General features: G+C 38.5%; 1 protein-coding gene across 6 annotated transcripts in view; it reads left to right on the top strand.

Annotated features, from left to right (window-relative positions):
* The window catches only part of vav2 (vav 2 guanine nucleotide exchange factor), a 172,739-nt gene that overhangs the window by 149,387 nt on the left and 4,738 nt on the right, over nt 1-18,614 (top strand). The window contains exons 9-28 of one of the 6 annotated variants that reach the window (XM_068335754.1): nt 2,764-2,863; nt 3,794-3,889; nt 6,288-6,356; nt 6,547-6,633; nt 6,740-6,825; nt 6,917-7,049; nt 7,404-7,418; nt 7,705-7,814; nt 7,957-8,058; nt 9,739-9,827; nt 10,840-10,853; nt 10,976-10,994; nt 11,522-11,649; nt 13,246-13,317; nt 13,443-13,504; nt 13,806-13,922; nt 14,971-15,058; nt 15,161-15,284; nt 17,025-17,111; nt 17,749-17,903. In XM_068335754.1, the coding sequence (XP_068191855.1) occupies nt 2,764-2,863; nt 3,794-3,889; nt 6,288-6,356; nt 6,547-6,633; nt 6,740-6,825; nt 6,917-7,049; nt 7,404-7,418; nt 7,705-7,814; nt 7,957-8,058; nt 9,739-9,827; nt 10,840-10,853; nt 10,976-10,994; nt 11,522-11,649; nt 13,246-13,317; nt 13,443-13,504; nt 13,806-13,922; nt 14,971-15,058; nt 15,161-15,284; nt 17,025-17,111; nt 17,749-17,903 (1,753 nt within the window). Of the gene's footprint in view, nt 1-2,763; nt 2,864-3,793; nt 3,890-6,287; nt 6,357-6,546; nt 6,634-6,736; nt 6,826-6,916; nt 7,050-7,403; nt 7,419-7,704; nt 7,815-7,956; nt 8,059-9,738; nt 9,828-10,839; nt 10,854-10,975; nt 10,995-11,521; nt 11,650-13,245; nt 13,318-13,442; nt 13,505-13,805; nt 13,923-14,970; nt 15,059-15,160; nt 15,285-17,024; nt 17,112-17,748; nt 17,904-18,614 lie in introns of all 6 variants that reach the window. The other 5 variants (XM_068335753.1, XM_068335756.1, XM_068335755.1 and 2 more) reach the window with 5 other exon arrangements.

Raw genomic sequence — 18,614 nt, 5'->3', positions numbered from 1 at the left:
CCGGCCGCCCGTCTGTCAAAAAAAAAAACAAATAAAAAGATATTCTTTAGCAAGGGAACTTGTGGGTTTTAAATTACAGCATCTAATCTGTTTAATGGCAATAAATTGTCTTTGACTCGGGGTGACATTAGCATAAGATTAATTATCCAGAGCATTTTCAATCTTATGTCAGTGTGTCCCAGACATAAGATTGTCTTATGATAAGGTCTTCTTAATGTTACTCTTTTTTCCATTGTGATACATTTTTTCAGTGTTCATGAGCACAATTTTGAAATTGAATTCTGTTTGAGAGACTTAATAATAAAATAAAAGTATTTATTTCCTCGGTTTGATATTGCAGTAGCTGGGTGGGATATATCATCTCCTGATGGCTCTCGTTGGAGTCTAATTATTTCTAAATCTATTTGTAGCGTTATGTGCCATCTCAGGTAGCAAGGTAGCAAGATTAGAAGTTCAGGAGCAGGGTTCAAGTTGTTCTATCATTGTGTAGCTAGGCAGAGAAATGGAATAAGAGTTATCTTGAAGGAGTTTGTTAGGAATGTCCTGGAGGTAAAAAGAGTGTCAGATAGAGTGATGAGTCTGAAACTGGAAATCGAAGGTGTGATGTTCAATGTTGTCAGTGGTGTGCTCAAGAGGTAGGATGTGAGCTGGAGGAGAAGGAGAAATTCTGGTTGGACTTTGATGAAGTGATGCAGAGCATGCCTAGATAATAATGATAATGATAATGATCATGATAATTCACACTTTATTGATCCCCAGAGGGGAGAGAGAGTTGTTATTGGTGCAGACTTCAATGGACATGTTGGTACAGGAAACAGAGGTGATGAGGAGGTGATGGGCAGATTTGGTATCCACGAGAAAATGAAAGAAAAAAGGTGTACAAAACTGTGGTGAGACCAGCGATGTTGTTTGGTCTAGAGACAGTGTCATTAAGGAAAAGACAGGAGACAGAGCTGGAGGTAGCAGAGATGAAGATGCTGAGGTTCTCTCTGGGAGTGACCAGGAAGGATAGGATCAGGAATGAGTACATCAGAGGGACAGCACATGTTAGATGTTTTGGAGATAAAGTCAGAGAGGCCAGACTGAGATGGTTTGGACATGTCCAGAGGAGAGATAGTGAATATATTTGTAGAAGGATGCTTAGTTTTGAACTGCCAGGCAGGAGGCCTAGAGGAAGACCAAAGAGGAGGTTTATGGATGTAGTGAAAGAGGACATGAAGGTAGTTGGTGTGAGAGAAGAGGATGCAGAAGACAGGGTTAGATGGAGGCAATTGATTCACTGTGGCGACCCCTGAAGGGAAAAGCCGAAAGGAGAAGATATTCCACCTCAGAATGTGTGAAATAGTTTCAGTAGTTGATAAAATTCTAAACACAGCTACACTTCATGACTTTCTTGTTAAACAGATGATCAATTAATAACGGACAACTAATACCAGATAGTTCTAGCAGCTTCAAAACTCTGTATTTTCTCCCTCATGTTGACTTTACTTCTTTCAGTAGAAGATTATACGGTGTTTTGTCACAACAGAATCTTTTTTTATGATACAGTAAAACATGTGGACCTCTGGATTCATGAAGACATGAAGTGCAAAGAATTTTTTTAACACTATTCAGCACAATAGTAGAAACACAATACTGGAAAAATATGTGTACTTTATTGTGTGGGGTGTCTATACATATGTTGTGTCAGAGCCCTACTTTGCCTCTGTGAATAAGGGATGTGTGCCACGTTGCATTCTCCACACAAGATTACTTTGGAACCTCCTCCCAGCTGAACCCACAGATTTGTGTCAGGGTCCCATTGTAATAACTAATGAACACTGTTCTCATATCCTTACTGCTTGAAATTAAGAGATCTATTTTCTTGCTTGCTGATAAGAAGGTCTGTGAAGTAGGTGACATAAAGCAGTATCTTTCATTAGTGCTCTTCGGCCGTGAGGATGGAGACCCTCCAGATTTTGCCCTCGGATCACAACCATCTCAGTCATTACTTATTCATTTTATTCATGTATATTTCTAATCATAAAACATGTATTCAGGTATTCATTTATATGCCCCCTACAAAGCCAAAACACTCTGGCTGCCTTCTTAAATTGTACTATCAATCCTAACGTTAATGTGCAGACCACTGCATCAAGGCTCAGAGAGCCCAGCCAGCTAATCGTGGCTGAAACCTCCTTCTCCTTTGTCTCTGGATTTTTTTTCAAACATGTGATATATTTCCCAGCAGTAAGGAAATAACAAAGAGTCTCATTAGATCCCTTTTAGACTCATTTTTAGATTCTCACTTTATCCCTTCAATAGGTTTGATTACATCTGTTCACATATGACACAGGGGATACAATTCTGGATCAAAATGCTTTGTCTTTGATGACATTAATGGTGCATTATTGGGAGCTAGAGCGTTTGTAAGATGTGTTCAGCTGCAGACGATGTGAATGTAGTGAATGTCCTAACGATAAAATCAGTAAGCATAAGACTACATGTTTTTTAATACTTATGATTTTTAGACCAAATCTGATTCTTATTGAGGTTGCTTTTACCTTTAGGGGAAGGCTGCTTGGTGTAATAGAGCAGCTTTACATACAAAAATGTACAAAATGCATTTACTAATAGAGCATAGGCACAATGTGAGCACGTCTGGCAGATTGAACAGAGACCAAGTCTTCATGTTAATTTATTTGTGATTTTTAATATGTTAGAATTATCTCATTTCATGAAGGACAGCAAACACTGACTGGTTTGAGTCTCGTCTCTCACCAGGTTGCTGATCTATGGCCAGTACTGCAGCCACATGGAGAACGCCCAGAAGACACTGGATGAGTTAATAGCAACACGGGAGGACATCAAAATTAAAGTAGAGGTAACACTGTTCACCATACAAACCAAGAACTACAGATTTAGTCTCTTTTAACAAAAAAAAGGAAAATATGTAAGATGGGAAGGTACATCTATGGACATACTCAAGAAAATACCTGTTGTTGTTTTTATTTCTTTAATTGAAATAATTCCAAATGAGTAAAACTTTAAAGAATCTTTCAGGCTTGACTGCCACAATCCAAAACAATAATACTAAGCCCAATAGCACTGATGAAACACTGAAATATGTGACATTTCTTTCAGAGTCACCACCAAAAAAAAGGAAAGTAAAATATGCTAGTTATTAATAATAAATAAATGCCTTGAGAGCTCTGTAATTATTAATGTTTTGTTATAATGAATGTGATTCAACATAATAACTTTCATAAAGGCAACTATTGTGTACAGAATACAAGTGATCAATAGTGACTGTGTACTACAATCTTCCATAGATTTTTTTTTTATGTGACTGCAGAAAGGTCACATAAACATCATTACATATCAGATGGTTGACAGAGAGACAAAAAAAAGCTTGTCTTTGTGCACAAAATCCATATCATATCATATCTTCATATCCATAACAAATATAAGTGGTTCTCTGTTGCTCTCTGGATAGAAAAACTGAATGAAGATGCAGCAGCACTAACTACTGTGAAGAAACCTTATATTATGTAGTAACAATAGACATATTTATAAAGAGCCAATGCAAACTTTATAAAAATGTATTCAGTGGTCAAAATTTCCCCGTCAGCATGGAGGCTAACTGGTACAACCAGCCCCTGGTGGAATAAATCATCCTTGTTAAAGGTTGCCTCACAAATGTGTGGAAGGAATCACAGCAATGCAATGAGGCAAAATTAATTACTGAAGGATGAATGAATGCTTGTCAGTGCAAACTTTGCGTTATGCTGTTGTCTGTTTTGCTGTTACACAGGAATGTACTATGAAGGTGCAAGAGGGGAAGTTCAAGCTACAGGATCTTCTGGTGGTTCCCATGCAAAGGGTGCTTAAGTATCATCTACTATTGAAGGTAGGAGGTGTTTCATGACCAACGAAGCTTCAGGATCATTTTTACATCCTACAGAGAGAAGATGAAGCAGTGCCGTAGAAAGCTCATTCTCTCCTATCCCAGCGTTAGAATGCATAGAGACTAGAGACCCAGTTTTTATTTTTTTAAAAGTATCAGAACATTCATAGAAACAGTTGACAAGAACCAGAACAGTTTTACTTGTCAGATATCAAGGTTTATCGAAACACCAGCTTCATAGTGGATTCATATGGGTTGATATCTAGATTTAAATTGTCCTACTTGCTTTTACAACTGATCCAACATCAATTTGTAGCTAGACCCACGTTGCGTTTCTCCTTTAGCTCACATTCTGTAGCTCAAATGTGGTTTTCATGTACTGTGTCTGTTATGGATTATAATATTATGGGGGAGGGGGCTCCAAAAGAAACAGAATTTCATTTAAAGAGGAGGCTTTGTATAAGTGTTTCTCAACATAGAAATATACAATGAGAGTTTATTCAACCCAGCCTTTTCCATTTGCAGCTTTTGTTTTGTCTCATTTCATAATATACAGATTTCATTTGGGTTTTTAAAAGGTTGGGGAATAATAATTACATCAGTCATTGATTGTTGTCTGCACTGAGGCTGATGGTCCTTCCTGTGATAAAAATGTCTCCAAGCACAAACTCTGATCACTGTCATTGCAGCCAAAATGTGTCCCTGGAGATCTCCTTGTGTTCATGTATAAAACAACCATACCGCTGTATTACTGCCTGTGATTAGTTGACTGCTCTTCAATTATGGGTGAGACTACGAGCCATTGACGCAGTGTGTAATGGACTAGGGCTGAAGCCAACACTTGTGCCAGGTGATCGTAGGACTGAACATAGACCACTGTGACTTCTCTGTTAGTTTGAATCGACGCCCTGCAGGAGTCTCTGCAAAACAATGGCATCAAATCAACCATGCACTAATCAGATTAAATTCACCCCATTTCACTGCTTCCCACAGTGTTGGAGGAAAACACTGCTGTGTTCTATGGCTGTGGGCCACTTCAGATTGACAAGTTCTGTTTCTTTGCGTGTCCAGTCATGCTTAATAAGGGCACATCTTGGGTCGATTTTTCATCAATTGAATGCTGTGATTACTTTAGTTTTTTTGTGTGCTGTGGCTTCACGTTTCCTGAAATGAATTCAGCGCAGTCATCTGTGCTGTATTCTCCACATGAAAGGATTGAATATTTGATGATTTTGCACTGTTTTCTTTTTATTCCTTCATTTAAAGTTGAGTTTATGAACTGTGCAGCTGCAAATTGCCAGCGCCCGCTTTCTGCTTGTACAACAGATCATTAAGATCTGCTGAGTCAGCAGGTCACTAGTATAGATATACAAGTAATTAAGGTAAAATAGAGGTTAGGAACTCTCATAGTTGCATTGATGCTGCTGCTGGTGGGGAACTGTTGCCTTAATGACTTTGTGTTGTCTCTACAGTGAGTGTGAACATAAGGGGGGATATTTTCCCCTGTGTTTCACCACCTTATGATGCCAGCAGTTATGGGAACTACAGTACAGTGTGGGGGATGAGATATTTTTCAAACATTTTGAGTCATCTTCACAGAAAAAAAAACACCCTACTGTGAGGGACACAAGAAAATGTCTGAATTCATTTAAAGGTTTCCAGTGAAAAGGCACTGATATTGTGCCCTCCAAACTAGAAAACTTGACAAATAATGACCAAGTGTAATAAACTTTAAAAAGCAAACATAAAAATCCAACCTGTATAAACATGTTTGAATGAATGTGTTAGATTTGGATATAGTCACAAAGTTCGAATCAAGACTAAATATCTAGTGTAAATGTGAATTTCAACAATCTTGATGACCATAAAACTTTCTGTATCATATTTTTATGACACCCTGCATTGCAGTTATCAAATGGGTGAACAGGTATAATATTTTAGTTTTTATTTTAAAAGACAATAAAAGATTTAATAAGCCTTTTTTTTTTAGTTTTTATCATCAACAAGCTGTGGATCTTCAATTTTTAAATCAGTCAAGTACCCCAAGTGAGGACACGGACAGTCGCAGATCATAAAAATGGGGGCACACAGATTTTATCGACTGGCAATGCGGGGGACTGAGATCTATCCAGTTTCATCTTGTGTTTAATTTTTGTTGATGCTGCTGTTGGAGCTCACCTGAAACGAAGCAACAGCAGTGTTGTATGTAGAAAAGCCCCTCTCATTGTAAATGGATCATAAGTTTATACATACAGTACATTGATTGTTCAGAGCATGTGATATTCATTACGATGAAGGTGTTGCAGGATAAAGTTGTCTAGTTGTCTTTTTCTTCCAATAAACGAGTCTATAAATTAATAAATAATATCATTGTCATCATTATTATCCTCTTCACCTACAGGAACTTTTAAGCCACTCAACCGACCGACCGGAGAGACAGCAACTCAAGGAGGCCCTGGAGGCCATGCAGGTTTGTGTTACACACTGTGTGTGTGTGTTTGTGTTCCTGAGCGTGCTTTAATGACTCAACAACCTTCAAAATCCAAATACTGTAATATAAATTCCTTAGTAAAGCCACTGAGGCTCATGTGTAAATCTACCAAGGTAGAAAGGATGTCAGAAAGAGTTCTACAGCTTGAATGGTTGCGTTGCTCTCTCAGGACCTGGCCATGTACATCAACGAGGTGAAGAGGGACAACGAGACACTGAAGAAAATCAGCGAATTCCAAAGTTCAATAGAAAATCTTGTAAGTACGGAAATCCCATTCTCACAGTTATCCAATGTCTGTCTTTATTTTAGAAATTAAAATATTCAGTGGATTGACATTCCACATTTCTTAATGATCAAAGCAGCAGGTGAAACTGGAAGAGTTCGGGAGGCCAAAGATAGACGGCGAGCTGAAGGTGTGTTCCATCGTCAACCGAACAAAACAGGACCGGTGAGTTTGCAAGAAAAAAACTACCCATATAATTCAAGAAATGAAGTTATACAATGCCAAAAATATGTATTCTGTGCATGTTTTTTTTCAGGTATATATTCCTGTTTGATAAAGTGGTCATTGTCTGCAAGAGAAAAGGCTATAGTTATGAGCTCAAAGAGATTATTGAGCTGCAGTCCTATAAAATGTCGGATGACCCCATGAACAACAGAGACATGAAAAAGGTATTGATTACACTTTTATTTTGAAAGGACGTGGTTAAAAAGCATTTCCTGTCTCATTGTGCAAATGAGAAAACATTCTGTGAGAATGCCAAATGCTACCCTTCAGCTGAAGGAACTTGATAATGATTTCAGATGTAGGAACCTAAGGGTCGCGCATCGAGGTTGCACACATGCATTTTGCTCACCCGTGCTTGAAAGACCGTGTAAATGAAGGTCATTTAGGATTTATGAAAACATTCTGCAGTGCATTGCACCGCCAGGCTATTTTCTTGTTTCGAATATGCATGCCTGTCCATGTTTGCATGTGTAACTGGGTCTTTCTCTGGTGTCTTTTTTTTTTTGCATGCTTACCAGTCAAGTGGAAAAATGGTAAGCTCCAAGTGAACTCTTTATTTAACTCATCCTCTTATGGTGGCCTCTGTTTGGCAGTGGTGTTTTTTGTAGTGCCATGCTGTGATTGCATGTCATCTAGGTTTGGATCAGATGCTGATCCAAATGTGGAACATATTTTACTTCAGACTAAATGTGATCATTACTTAGTTCATGGTTGGTAAATATTTGAACATGCAGGCATCACAAGCTTCCCTGCCTGTGTCTGTCATTTCCATCCACATAACTCTCTGCCATCTGTTCCTCACTCGCTTCTTCTCCCCAGTGGTCGTACGGCTTCTACCTGATCCACCTGCAAGGGAAGCAGGGCTTCCAGTTCTTTTGTAAAACAGAGGAGACAAAGAGAAAGTGGATGGAACAGTTTGACATGGCCATGTGAGTATGACAATGTAGCACTGGATCTTAGGAGATCATATTTAATTTTATTGATTATGTATTGATTTTGAAATTAGCTACCTCTTTGGAAAAGTAGCCAATCTGGTCCAGTATATTCCTGTTATTTATTATTTACTTGCAGGTCCAACATCAAGCCGGAGAGAGCCACAGCCAATCAACATAACTTCCAAATGCACACATTTGATAAGAACACAAACTGCCGAGCCTGCAAGATGCTACTGAGGTAATGACACTGATAGCACCAGTGGTGACATGCGGAACTGAATAGTTGATGCTCTTAAATAAAAGGTATCAGATGTTTCAAGGACAATAAAGTGTCTGAAAATATTCTGTCTATTTGTATGGGATTTCCATCCTGTGTTTCTTGCAGTGGTGAAAGAATCAAATGATTTTCTTAAATAAGTGAGTCTCAAATAGCCAGAGTCATCTCCACACTTCACTCAAGTGCTGTGGAGGTTGATGGAGTACAGCTTAAAGTTAAGAATGTAAACCTAACAAGAACACTTAGTACAGATTCCCTAAGAAATATTGCCCCATAGATTTCACTCAAAGCCTTCTAGCACTTCTGCAGACTTTTTGATTTAATTAAAAGGTCTAAAAAAAAATGGGGTGGATTTATTAAAATTGATAGAAAAGTTATTTGAACTTTGATTTAAATTCAGCAGTGAATCATAAAACTATGTGCTGGACTTTCCAAAAAAAAGATTTCTTTATAAATAAGACTAATATGATATATACTTCCATAACTTAATTCTTATTCATAACTTATTCCATAACTTATTATTATGCCATAAGTTATTCCATGACTTATGCTATTGAAAATAACATTGAAAATAAACAAACTTGTAACATTTGAATATTTTAAAGGAGAAAGAATTGAATTAGTTTGTGTAATAACTAATCAATTTAAGTAAGCTGTTGGTTTTTGTAAATACTGGGTGAATACAGGCTAACAGTCTGGTCACAGTAGGAACTCTTTTATAGATGAGTCATAAAAAAATAATAGAACATGACTCTAGCTTTGAATGCTGGTCGACATATTTTATTGGTAACATTTTTAAGTTCTTTTTGCATTTTATCTCTGACATTGCACGATTGTGAAATGTGAAACACATAACTTATTCAGTGTGTGGTAAACTGTATTACTTTCTATCTGTCATGTAACAGTAGTTCAGCATAAAAATCTAGAGTGTATGTAAAAACATGATTAAATGCAACTGCAAAAATGAACATGACTAACCGAACATGTCAGAAGGCGCTAAACTCAGGAGAACATTTATCAAACAGCAAGCAAACAAAATCACACTAATGACGATGGCTTTGGTAGCCTGTCATTATTGTGAATTAAACCTCTCAAGACGAACCCACTCAGTGTAATTGAGGCCGTTTCATGATATTTTTAAACATTCCTCTTCCCAGCACCACCCAGCGTCTCCCAGAGTCCACTTCCTCCCTGCTCAGCTACAACGGGGATGACCCGTATTACTGACTCATCACTTTCTCCTCTTTAACAGTCAGCAGGCTGAACTCCATTCTGCGTGTTGACCCACACATTTCAACGTTTGGTTGACCTAAATTCTCAGGGGCCAGTTGAGACAGCGTCCAAAGCCGTCACTGCCCGCTGGACCCCGATTACCACAGAGCCCGTGGTGATTTATGGAACTCGCTATTCAACAGGGCAGTGTGTGATGCATGCAGCGTTACACTATCCATAACAAACTCAGTTCAGTAGTACACGCTCTGAAATGGAGCGAGCTGTCGTTGGGATTTCAAGGGAAATGTGTAACCACAGGTTTCCTTGTATGTCAGATGGACAGTGTGTTCGTTTGTGTCTGGGAAACTTCCTGTTTAGACTCCTAAAGTGTGTGTGTGTGTATGTGTGTGTGTGTGTGTGTGTGTCCAGGGGAATCTTCTATCAGGGCTACTACTGCTCTCGCTGTGGAACAGGAGCACACAAAGAATGTCTGGAAGTCATCACCATCTGTAGAATCAGTAGGTGTTTCCTCTAATCTGGTAGAAGAACAACAACTGCCGACCTGTGTTTACACAGTCTTGTCACTGGTGATGCTTTTTTGTTTTGTTTGGATCAAATTAAGTGTAAAGATTAGAATAATCCCTTAAATTCGCGAGTTTTGCCTTCAGAAAGTTTTACGATTGGCTCTGGAGGATTTCTTTGTCTCTGAATTTGGTGCCGCAGAGGTTAATCACAACATTTGATCCAACTATTTAACCCCTGGAGCTTGTTCTTCAGACACAGCCAAGTTTATTTAGACAAGTTGTTCTGAACCTTTTTGACTGGCAACCTTTTAAAACGAAGTAATGAGACTTTGTGACCAGTTTAATTTAGTTTTAATTAGGGATTTCAAATGTTGTCTCAAATTCCTAGTGTCCACCATCACTTACTAAATGAGAATAAGCTTTAAGAAACTAACCTAATGAGTCCAATGAACTAAAATAAGAAAATATTTGAACGCATCTCAATCATGTAATTAGCTTACAAGTCAATTTCGTTATTTAGTTCTTCACAAAAAGCTACTCCTGTAGTGAATATATATTTTTTAGCTGAATGAATGTCTCAGTATAGATTGGTACACCTCCATCATTTATGCTAAATAAAACCAAAATGCAGCGCTCAGTCAGGGAGAACAATTATTCTTCTGGAACTGATGAAAGAAAAATGGATGGGAATAGAAATAATTAACGGGGTCGAATTCTAATAAGTAAATCTGTGTTCCTGTTACTGTATGCTTTGGCACCTTCACTTTTACCCATGTCTGCTTCACTTCCACTATTTAATACTTTACCAATGGGATGAAGCCAAAATGTAGTCAAACATGCTGAATTTCCATCTTTTTTTAAATAACATATTAAAAATATTCACATGGAACCTATTAGTGAATATTATTATAACTGTAGTACAAATTGCTCAAATAGGATCTGGCATTATTCCTCTGAACTTCACAATCTTCATGTTTTTTCATGTAATTTTCAATCTTTTTTTCAGATCCCCATGATTTGGTGAGTCGATCCTCTGCCAGTCAAAATACTCACGTCATTATAACCTTATTCTCCTTTGTTACATACGATTACCCTTCATAGACATGTTGTAAGTAATTACTTTTGTTGCTTCTCCTTTGCAGGAGCCTGGAATATCTTCAGGTGAGTTTACATCCGGTCGCTTTCTTTCACATAGGAGTGAATGCTTTATGTTCGCCCTGCTGTCATGTCACCAGTTTCAGATGGACCACAGTTCTCTACTGTCATCTAGTGGAAAGATCTATAATACATCAACCACAACAATATCATACACACAGACACTGTGACACTAAATTATTTAAAGATATGTAAGATGTTCTGTAATACTGGTATCAGACGTTGGTTTAGATTGATAAAATGTTCTTGGTAGCATTGTGATGATCAGATGATGCACTAGATTTGAACCCAGGATGTTGTGGTTTTATTGTGTTTTTCCACACCACAGCAACAGTTTATGTAAAAACAGTCCCAATTTTATCAGATTAAATCACCAAGAAACCCAAGAGAAAATTCCATATACAGACAAATGAGCAGACAAAGTGAGATTTAATGTTAGATGTCTTCCTCTTTCATCTCTCATCACCAGCCCCACCATTACTCCCACTCACCTCATCTGTTATTGACTGCTAAAGGCCTGCTTGTGTTTCCAGGTCCCAAGATGGTCGCAGTGAGGAACTATCACGGCACGCCGGCACCTCCGGGGAAGACGCCTCTTTGTTTTCAAACAGGAGATTTTATCGAGTTACTGAAGGGAGATCCTGACACCACATGGTGGGAGGTACGGTTGTCAATCACCTCCATCGGACACCATGTGAAGTGTGAATGTTGTAATGAAGGCAGATGGTGTTGTTCTCCGTACTTCTTTTATTGGACTTGAAATGAACTGAGTATTTTCAGCTTGCTCTGAAGATATTTGAAGGGCATCTAATTTAAAATGCGTGAACAGAATGATGAAAGGATTCAAATCCGTACCCTTTTCACTCTTACTGAGGAGTTGAACGCAGTACCATCCTTACAGAATTGTACCAGAAGCAACAAAGTCTAACCTTTAGCCACAGAGTTGAATGATTTGCATTTTGTATTAATTCATTGTAACCATAAAACAAAAAGATGTCACAGACATTCATATCCAGATGACCTTGCTGGAGGATTTTGTTCCTGTTGGACAGAAGAAGGCTCCAACATTAATGCTAAGCTATCTGTTGTGACAGAATTTTGTGACATGAAAATTTCTTCATATACTGTTTCAAGTTTATATAAGCTTCTGACAAGATCGACTCAAACCCCACAAGTACATACACACAGCGAAGAATATGTGGTTTGATATAATGGATGGAGGTATTATTTATCATCCTGTAGAGCTGGAGACTATTTCCACACTGTGTATCAGCATATCTGAGAAATAAACACATGATTCTTCTGAAGATGTGCCAAACAAGATGCAATATCTCCACATTTGTTCACTCAAAGTACTCGCTTTGCATCAACTTACTCATGAATGGGAGTTCTGTTTTTATTCAAGTTGTCTTCTGAGGCAACCGGTGAGTCTCATGTGTGTGAGACGTTTTTTTTCTTCTTTTTTTAGTCTGACACTACTGAAGCAGTCATTCTTCAGATTACTTAGAGCAAGGGCTTCTCTGCATCTTTACCAATCATAGTCGAGCAATACCTGCAAATCCAGAGGATCATCTACGGCGAATTAAGCGGCATCAAAGATGCTCCAGCAGCACCGACTTTTGGCACTTTTGACAGTCGCTGCTGAATCACCAACTCCAGCTCCTTTTCTTGAATGCTTTCTGCTTCTTTTATATTTAGCTTTCCCCAAAAAGTTACTCAACTTTTGGAGCCATAATTTAAACTCATGCATGACTTTATCGCTCCGTGACATGACAGGCGAATCTCTCCAGGCATTGTCAGTCAGTGTGGTGTGTGCTTAAAAATCAGTTGCTTCGGGGAGCAGACAGTGAATGTCTCACGCTTATGAGTGAACATGACAGACATGCTCATTGCTTGTGCAACACAGGTGCAACACCTGGCATAGTTTTTATTCATTTTTAGGAAGATAAATAAGACAGTCATTTAGAGGATTAGCGCACAAAGTTTTTCGTTGTCCATCCATCTCACAAGCATGTCATAAATCGCTGACTGTCACTTTTTACTGTTATTTCTTGATGAATTTAGCATTTAGTCCTTCATTTCCCCTCTATGCTAAGTGGATATTATTTTCTGTAAGTAATTTATGACTTTGCTGTTGCCGCATTGACAATATTCAATTTATTTTTTTTGTATTTTCATTCCATCCAGTATGTCTGTTAATTTTAGATGGAAGTATTTTCCGGTTCTGCAGTATTTACTTCATACGCTCATGTTGCAGGGAAAGCTGATACAAACACAGAAGAGTGGCTTCTTCCCAAGTACATGTGTCAAACCCTATTTGGACCCAAAGGTAAGTGATCCATTAACATGGGCAGCACATGTGTATATGAAGAGAATCTGAGGTTTGTCTCTGCACTTGTGCTTTTTTTTTTCTGCTTGAGTTTCTTTAACATGGAGCATCTGTATTTGTGACAGCCTTTCCAGTCATTATCGAGTCGGCAGTCCTCAAGAGAATCAGACTACTATGGTTATCCATGGTAAGAGCGCTTTTTTCTTAGTAGCCTCAATATAAAGAATAAAAAATCACTCTATGCAATAGCTACAATTACCTTGAGTTTGTCATCTGTGAAGCGGTATTGAAATGTCAGTCATCATGTAATGCACTGTCCACACTGCTTGGACTAGATGGATTTAAGGTGACATCCTGAACAAAACTTAAAGTAAAACATCAATTACTACATGGATGTTTGAAATTTAATTTTTTTGTAAAGCCTTTTTTGAAGTGATTCCATTCTATAACACCAGAGGTCACATCATCCATTCTCTGCTGCTTTGCAGGTTTGCAGGGAACATGGAGCGCCAGCAGGCTGACAACCTTTTAAAATCCCACAGCAGTGGGACCTACCTTATCAGAGAGAGGACAGCTGAGGCAGAGAGGTTTGCCATCAGCATCAAGTGAGTGTCACATCTTACAGGAGAGAAATAGGAAGGAAGCTTTTGTATTTTCATCTCCCGGGAAATAGAAATTCTCACAGGATGCCCCTTTCAGCTTTTTTCCTGGCATCATTCTGGCCAAATGCCACCCTGTAATTGCTTTCTGTAATCCTGTTCTTTTCTGCATTTCCTCTCAGAGAATACAACAGTAAGAGAAATGATGTAAGAACTGACACTGGAGGTGTCAGACAGTAATGCACTAGGAATAATATGTTTGCCATTTTTCTGTAGTTAATGTGTAGTTAAAGTGCCACAGTTGACTTAAAGTATTTTTAAATAAAGGTTTATTGTGGCTTATTAAGATTTAAATTATTTTATGTAGACAGCATAAGAGTTCAAGAGATACAGGGAAGTTTTAATGCATGTAAACAAGATAATTTAGCTTTTTTAAGCCATTCTTATGATGGTCATACTCTAGTAATGTGTTTTCATGATTAATATATGCTACTGTGTCGACTATCCTAACGAAAGACCGCGCAAGTCCTGGAATAAAAGATTTACTGGCAATTTTTCCTGGTATACTTTCTTTAAAGACTGAAGATGTATAACTGTCCTGACCAACATATAATCTGATGAACCTGACTGATTTATGCTGCAAAAGCTGTTCACTAGTCAAAGAACCAATAAGGAGACTGCGTCTGAGTGCAGTGTCTGCTCTTTTGTTAGAAATATATCAGTATATAATTATGTAGCAATATGGTGAGTGTGCTTGTAATAGGTGGCGGTCACCAATCAGGGAAAATGTTGATGAATAGAACATAAAAATGCCACAGTCACATGAATGAAAAATGAATGCTTACTTACTGAGAAATGACAGTATTAGTCAAAGTGGTATAAATAATGGCTACATTCTTTACTATTCTGTGGTTCCTCTGTAAACCACCACTGTTACGTTGCACTAACATCACTGAAAACCAAACCAAACCAGCAATGAGTAACTGTAATTTGAAAACAATTACAGATTCATACTTGAGGTTTCTTTCTTTTGAAGTGATGTTTGGTTTTACAGATTTAATGATGAAGTAAAACACATCAAAGTCATTGAAAAAGACAGCTGGATTCACATCACTGAGGCCAAGAAGTTTGAGAGTCTATTGGTAAGTCACATCCTCAACTGCTAACATGAATTACCCGTCAAGAAAACAACAAACTAGTCACTTTAATTTTTACATTTTCTTCCACACTGTATATTTCTACAGGAGCTGGTAGAGTATTATCAGTCCCATTCACTGAAAGAAAGCTTCAAGTTGCTAGACACCACCTTGAGATACCCATACAAGTCAAGAGAACGCTCACTAACACGGGCCAGCACCCGCTCACCTGGTAAGCCATCCAGATGTTCCAAGATGTTCCACTTGGACTTGTTGACCATACACAAACTTGTCTTCAGTAACCAAAACTTTTTGTTCTTCTTTTTAACTTTTTTGAAGCTATTTTATCACAAACCTACAGGAAAATGAATGATACTAAACATTAAATGACAACATGGAAGAAAATTTTACTTATTAAACACATCACTTCGATATATATCATGATCTTTTTTCTCTGTGTTTGCAAGTGCATTGTGGAATATCCACACAAAACGTTCCTCCACTCATAGAAATTATTCCACAAGAATCTATTACCATGTATCAAGTTTGTGCTTGTGTTGAATTGTGATGAATAAAATAGTCATATTTTTAGGTCTTGATGGGGACAGAAATAACAAGATGAAGCACATTTGCACCTTAAGAAGACAACAGCTGATGGTTAGAAACATCTCAGCTTACACAAGAAAGAGTCAGGACAACTACCCATTGTGATACTGACCTGAATAAGCGATGGAAAATTATTAATGAATTCTTGGCCCAGTGACTAACACCATATTTTTTGCAATCGGCCTTTTTGTACAATCATGTCAACACTAATTAGACTGTTTTGAACTTATAGCATGCGGGTTTTATTAAGAGATGTAATTCCTAGCCACTTTTGATGCAGAAACAACATGGAAGGGTTAAATGATTGAGACCAACATTTTTTCAACACTCCTCTCCAGACATCGACTCTCTTGACTCAGAGAAAGAGAAAAACCCAGAGAGAAAAGGGTCACACAGAAAGCCAACAGTGTGATATTGACAGCACGACAAAGACAAATAGGAACTTCATCAGATTCAGACTAGTGTTGACTAGCTGTCAGAATAGTGAGCTGTCTGTTCATTAGACTTTATCAATACTTGCTCTGAGTTTTTTTTTTTTTTTTTGCCTGGTCTTGTCCTACATTTTCCCACTTTTTGTTCGATCTGCAAGTGGAAGCGGCCACAGCAGCCGTGGTTGTTTTCCTTTTGTTTGGACTGAATCAGAAAATGAATAGAGAAAATTGAGTCTTTGCTGCTGATTGCAGCTCTCACCCTGTTTTCAAGTGTACTTTCTATTTCTTTGGATGCAGGTGTGCTGTTTATGCGATCCGTGTACTTAATACAGTTATAATTATCTAGCACCTGTGGCCATACAGCATTATAATTAGCATTCAAGGAGTGGTATTAGCCTCGGTCAATAACATATGCTTCTCTCATTCGCATTAAAGCTATGCTTTTGATGTTACTTGTAATTTGACTGATAGTTTTATAATGTCCAGACATTCACTGTGTGTAAAACCATACTGAGCTGTGCAAGCACTATGCAAAGAATTGACCTTTTTTAATTCACATTTCACACGTCACGGTGTGACCGACATGTACATGTCGCAATAAACTTATTGCTGACAACTAGGTAATTAAAACAAGGGTGTCTTTAAGCCCTTGAAACAGGGTATAAACCGAATCTAAGAGGATCCTCTGTCCATGCCACAAATTATTTCAGGCTTTTAAGGTAATACTTGTTTCCCATTTGACATTGTGACACTGAAAACGTCAATTTGGAGTTTAGCCATCTTACAAACATAACCCTGACTTTTTAGGCAGAACACGTCAATGCACAAGCTTGGCTTTTATTGACTCTGCTTCTCTGGTTCCAGCTTTGTATGCATCTGCCTCAAAACACCTTCCAGCTTCATTCTGCTTCCTTCTCTTGCTCTTATTCTCTCAGCAGCCACCTGCGCCTCCTACAACTTCTCCTTCCTCAGTCCACAGGGCCTCAACTTTTCTTCTCAGAGCTCAGCTCCTTTTTGGTCAGGTACTCTTCTTCTTACTTCTCAGGTTGTGCCTGACTGTTTGTAACGTCATTGAAAGGATCGGTGACCCTCAGTGCTTCTTTTCCTCAGTGCTCTTTTCATTAATGAGAACACTACAGTTCTCAGGATGACACTCCGGAAGAAAAACTATGACTTTCCTCTTCTCATGCTCATTTGGCATTGAGTGACTACACTTTCCATTGCTGACAATTGAACTGACCATCTTGACTTTGATCATAGTTCACAAGTAAAGCCTCTTGGCGGCAGTGGCTCAGCGGTAGAGCGGGTCATCCAATGTTCCCAAGATCAGCGGTTTGATTTTCGCTCCCGCTCAGTGTGAGCTGACAGTGAGAGGTGTCAGGAAGGAAGGAGCTGCCAGCCACTCTTCCTCCATTGCATGCCTACAGCCCCCCTGTGTGTGTACCTGTGCTACAGGGGCCTGTACACACCAACATGTATGCACGTGTTTGACTGAAGATCAGACTAGAATAAAAAATGTTAAAAAAAAAAAAATGTCTTTATCTTTTTTTCCTTCTGAAGCTAACACCAATGATAAATAGTTGTATTAAATACAAAATTGTCTTCACCACATCCTTACAATATGATATAATGAAGGTCCTATTGTTTCCATTATCACAGTGTTCACTCCTCGAGTGGTCAGCACAGCCGTGGCCAGGTATAACTTTGCAGCGCGAGACATGAGAGAGCTGTCGCTGCGAGAAGGAGACATTGTGAAAATCTACAGCAAGATTGGTGGAGACCAGGGATGGTGGAAAGGAGAGGCCAACGGACGAGTGAGTGAACCGTCAGTCTGTTTATTCATGGGAGGAAAACCTGCTCGGGCTATAATGGATGGACACAAAACCTCATATCCATTTTAGGCACCCAGATGGTGTAATTTAACAGTTCATTGGACGTCTTTAAGTTGTGACAAAGATGACACTGAAAGTTTTTTTCCTTAATGAACTAAAAAGAATACAGACAGAAACATCTTCAGACCCACTTTTTCTGCCATCACGGGTCACAGGTCGCGGGTTGCTGCAGCGTATCCCAGCCAACAGGTAGGGTACGCTTTGGCGTGCGAGGCCAAAGCACCGCGGCTAAAAGGAATACAGTTTAATAAAATCAAACTTGGAGTCACAGTTCCTCAACAACACACTACAACTCAATTCAGCCAAACAGCGCGCCAATATGTAAGTGAAGATCCTCATTCTGGCTCAGCAACAACACATTAACAATGTCAAATTTACAGCATAATGGGAAACGTCCCTTCAATAAAAAAAAGGTGACATCATTTTCAGATTTAGTGCCAACCCATTAAACTGGCACGTTTCCCAGCATCCAAGGTTTTCATTTTTACTTTCAACTACTTTTTGAAGTCTCTTTAAAATTATTGTTTTAATTGCTCAATTCAGTCCTGTTAATGGTGCCCACAACAGCCCACATCATTGAAGTACATTTGAGCTGGGGTACCTAAATACCTTTGTCTTGGGCAAATTCCTAAC

Source organism: Antennarius striatus, chromosome 15, assembly GCF_040054535.1.
Source record: "Antennarius striatus isolate MH-2024 chromosome 15, ASM4005453v1, whole genome shotgun sequence".
Lineage (NCBI taxonomy): Eukaryota > Metazoa > Chordata > Actinopteri > Lophiiformes > Antennariidae > Antennarius > Antennarius striatus.
This window is presented reverse-complemented; position numbering and strand designations above follow the sequence as displayed.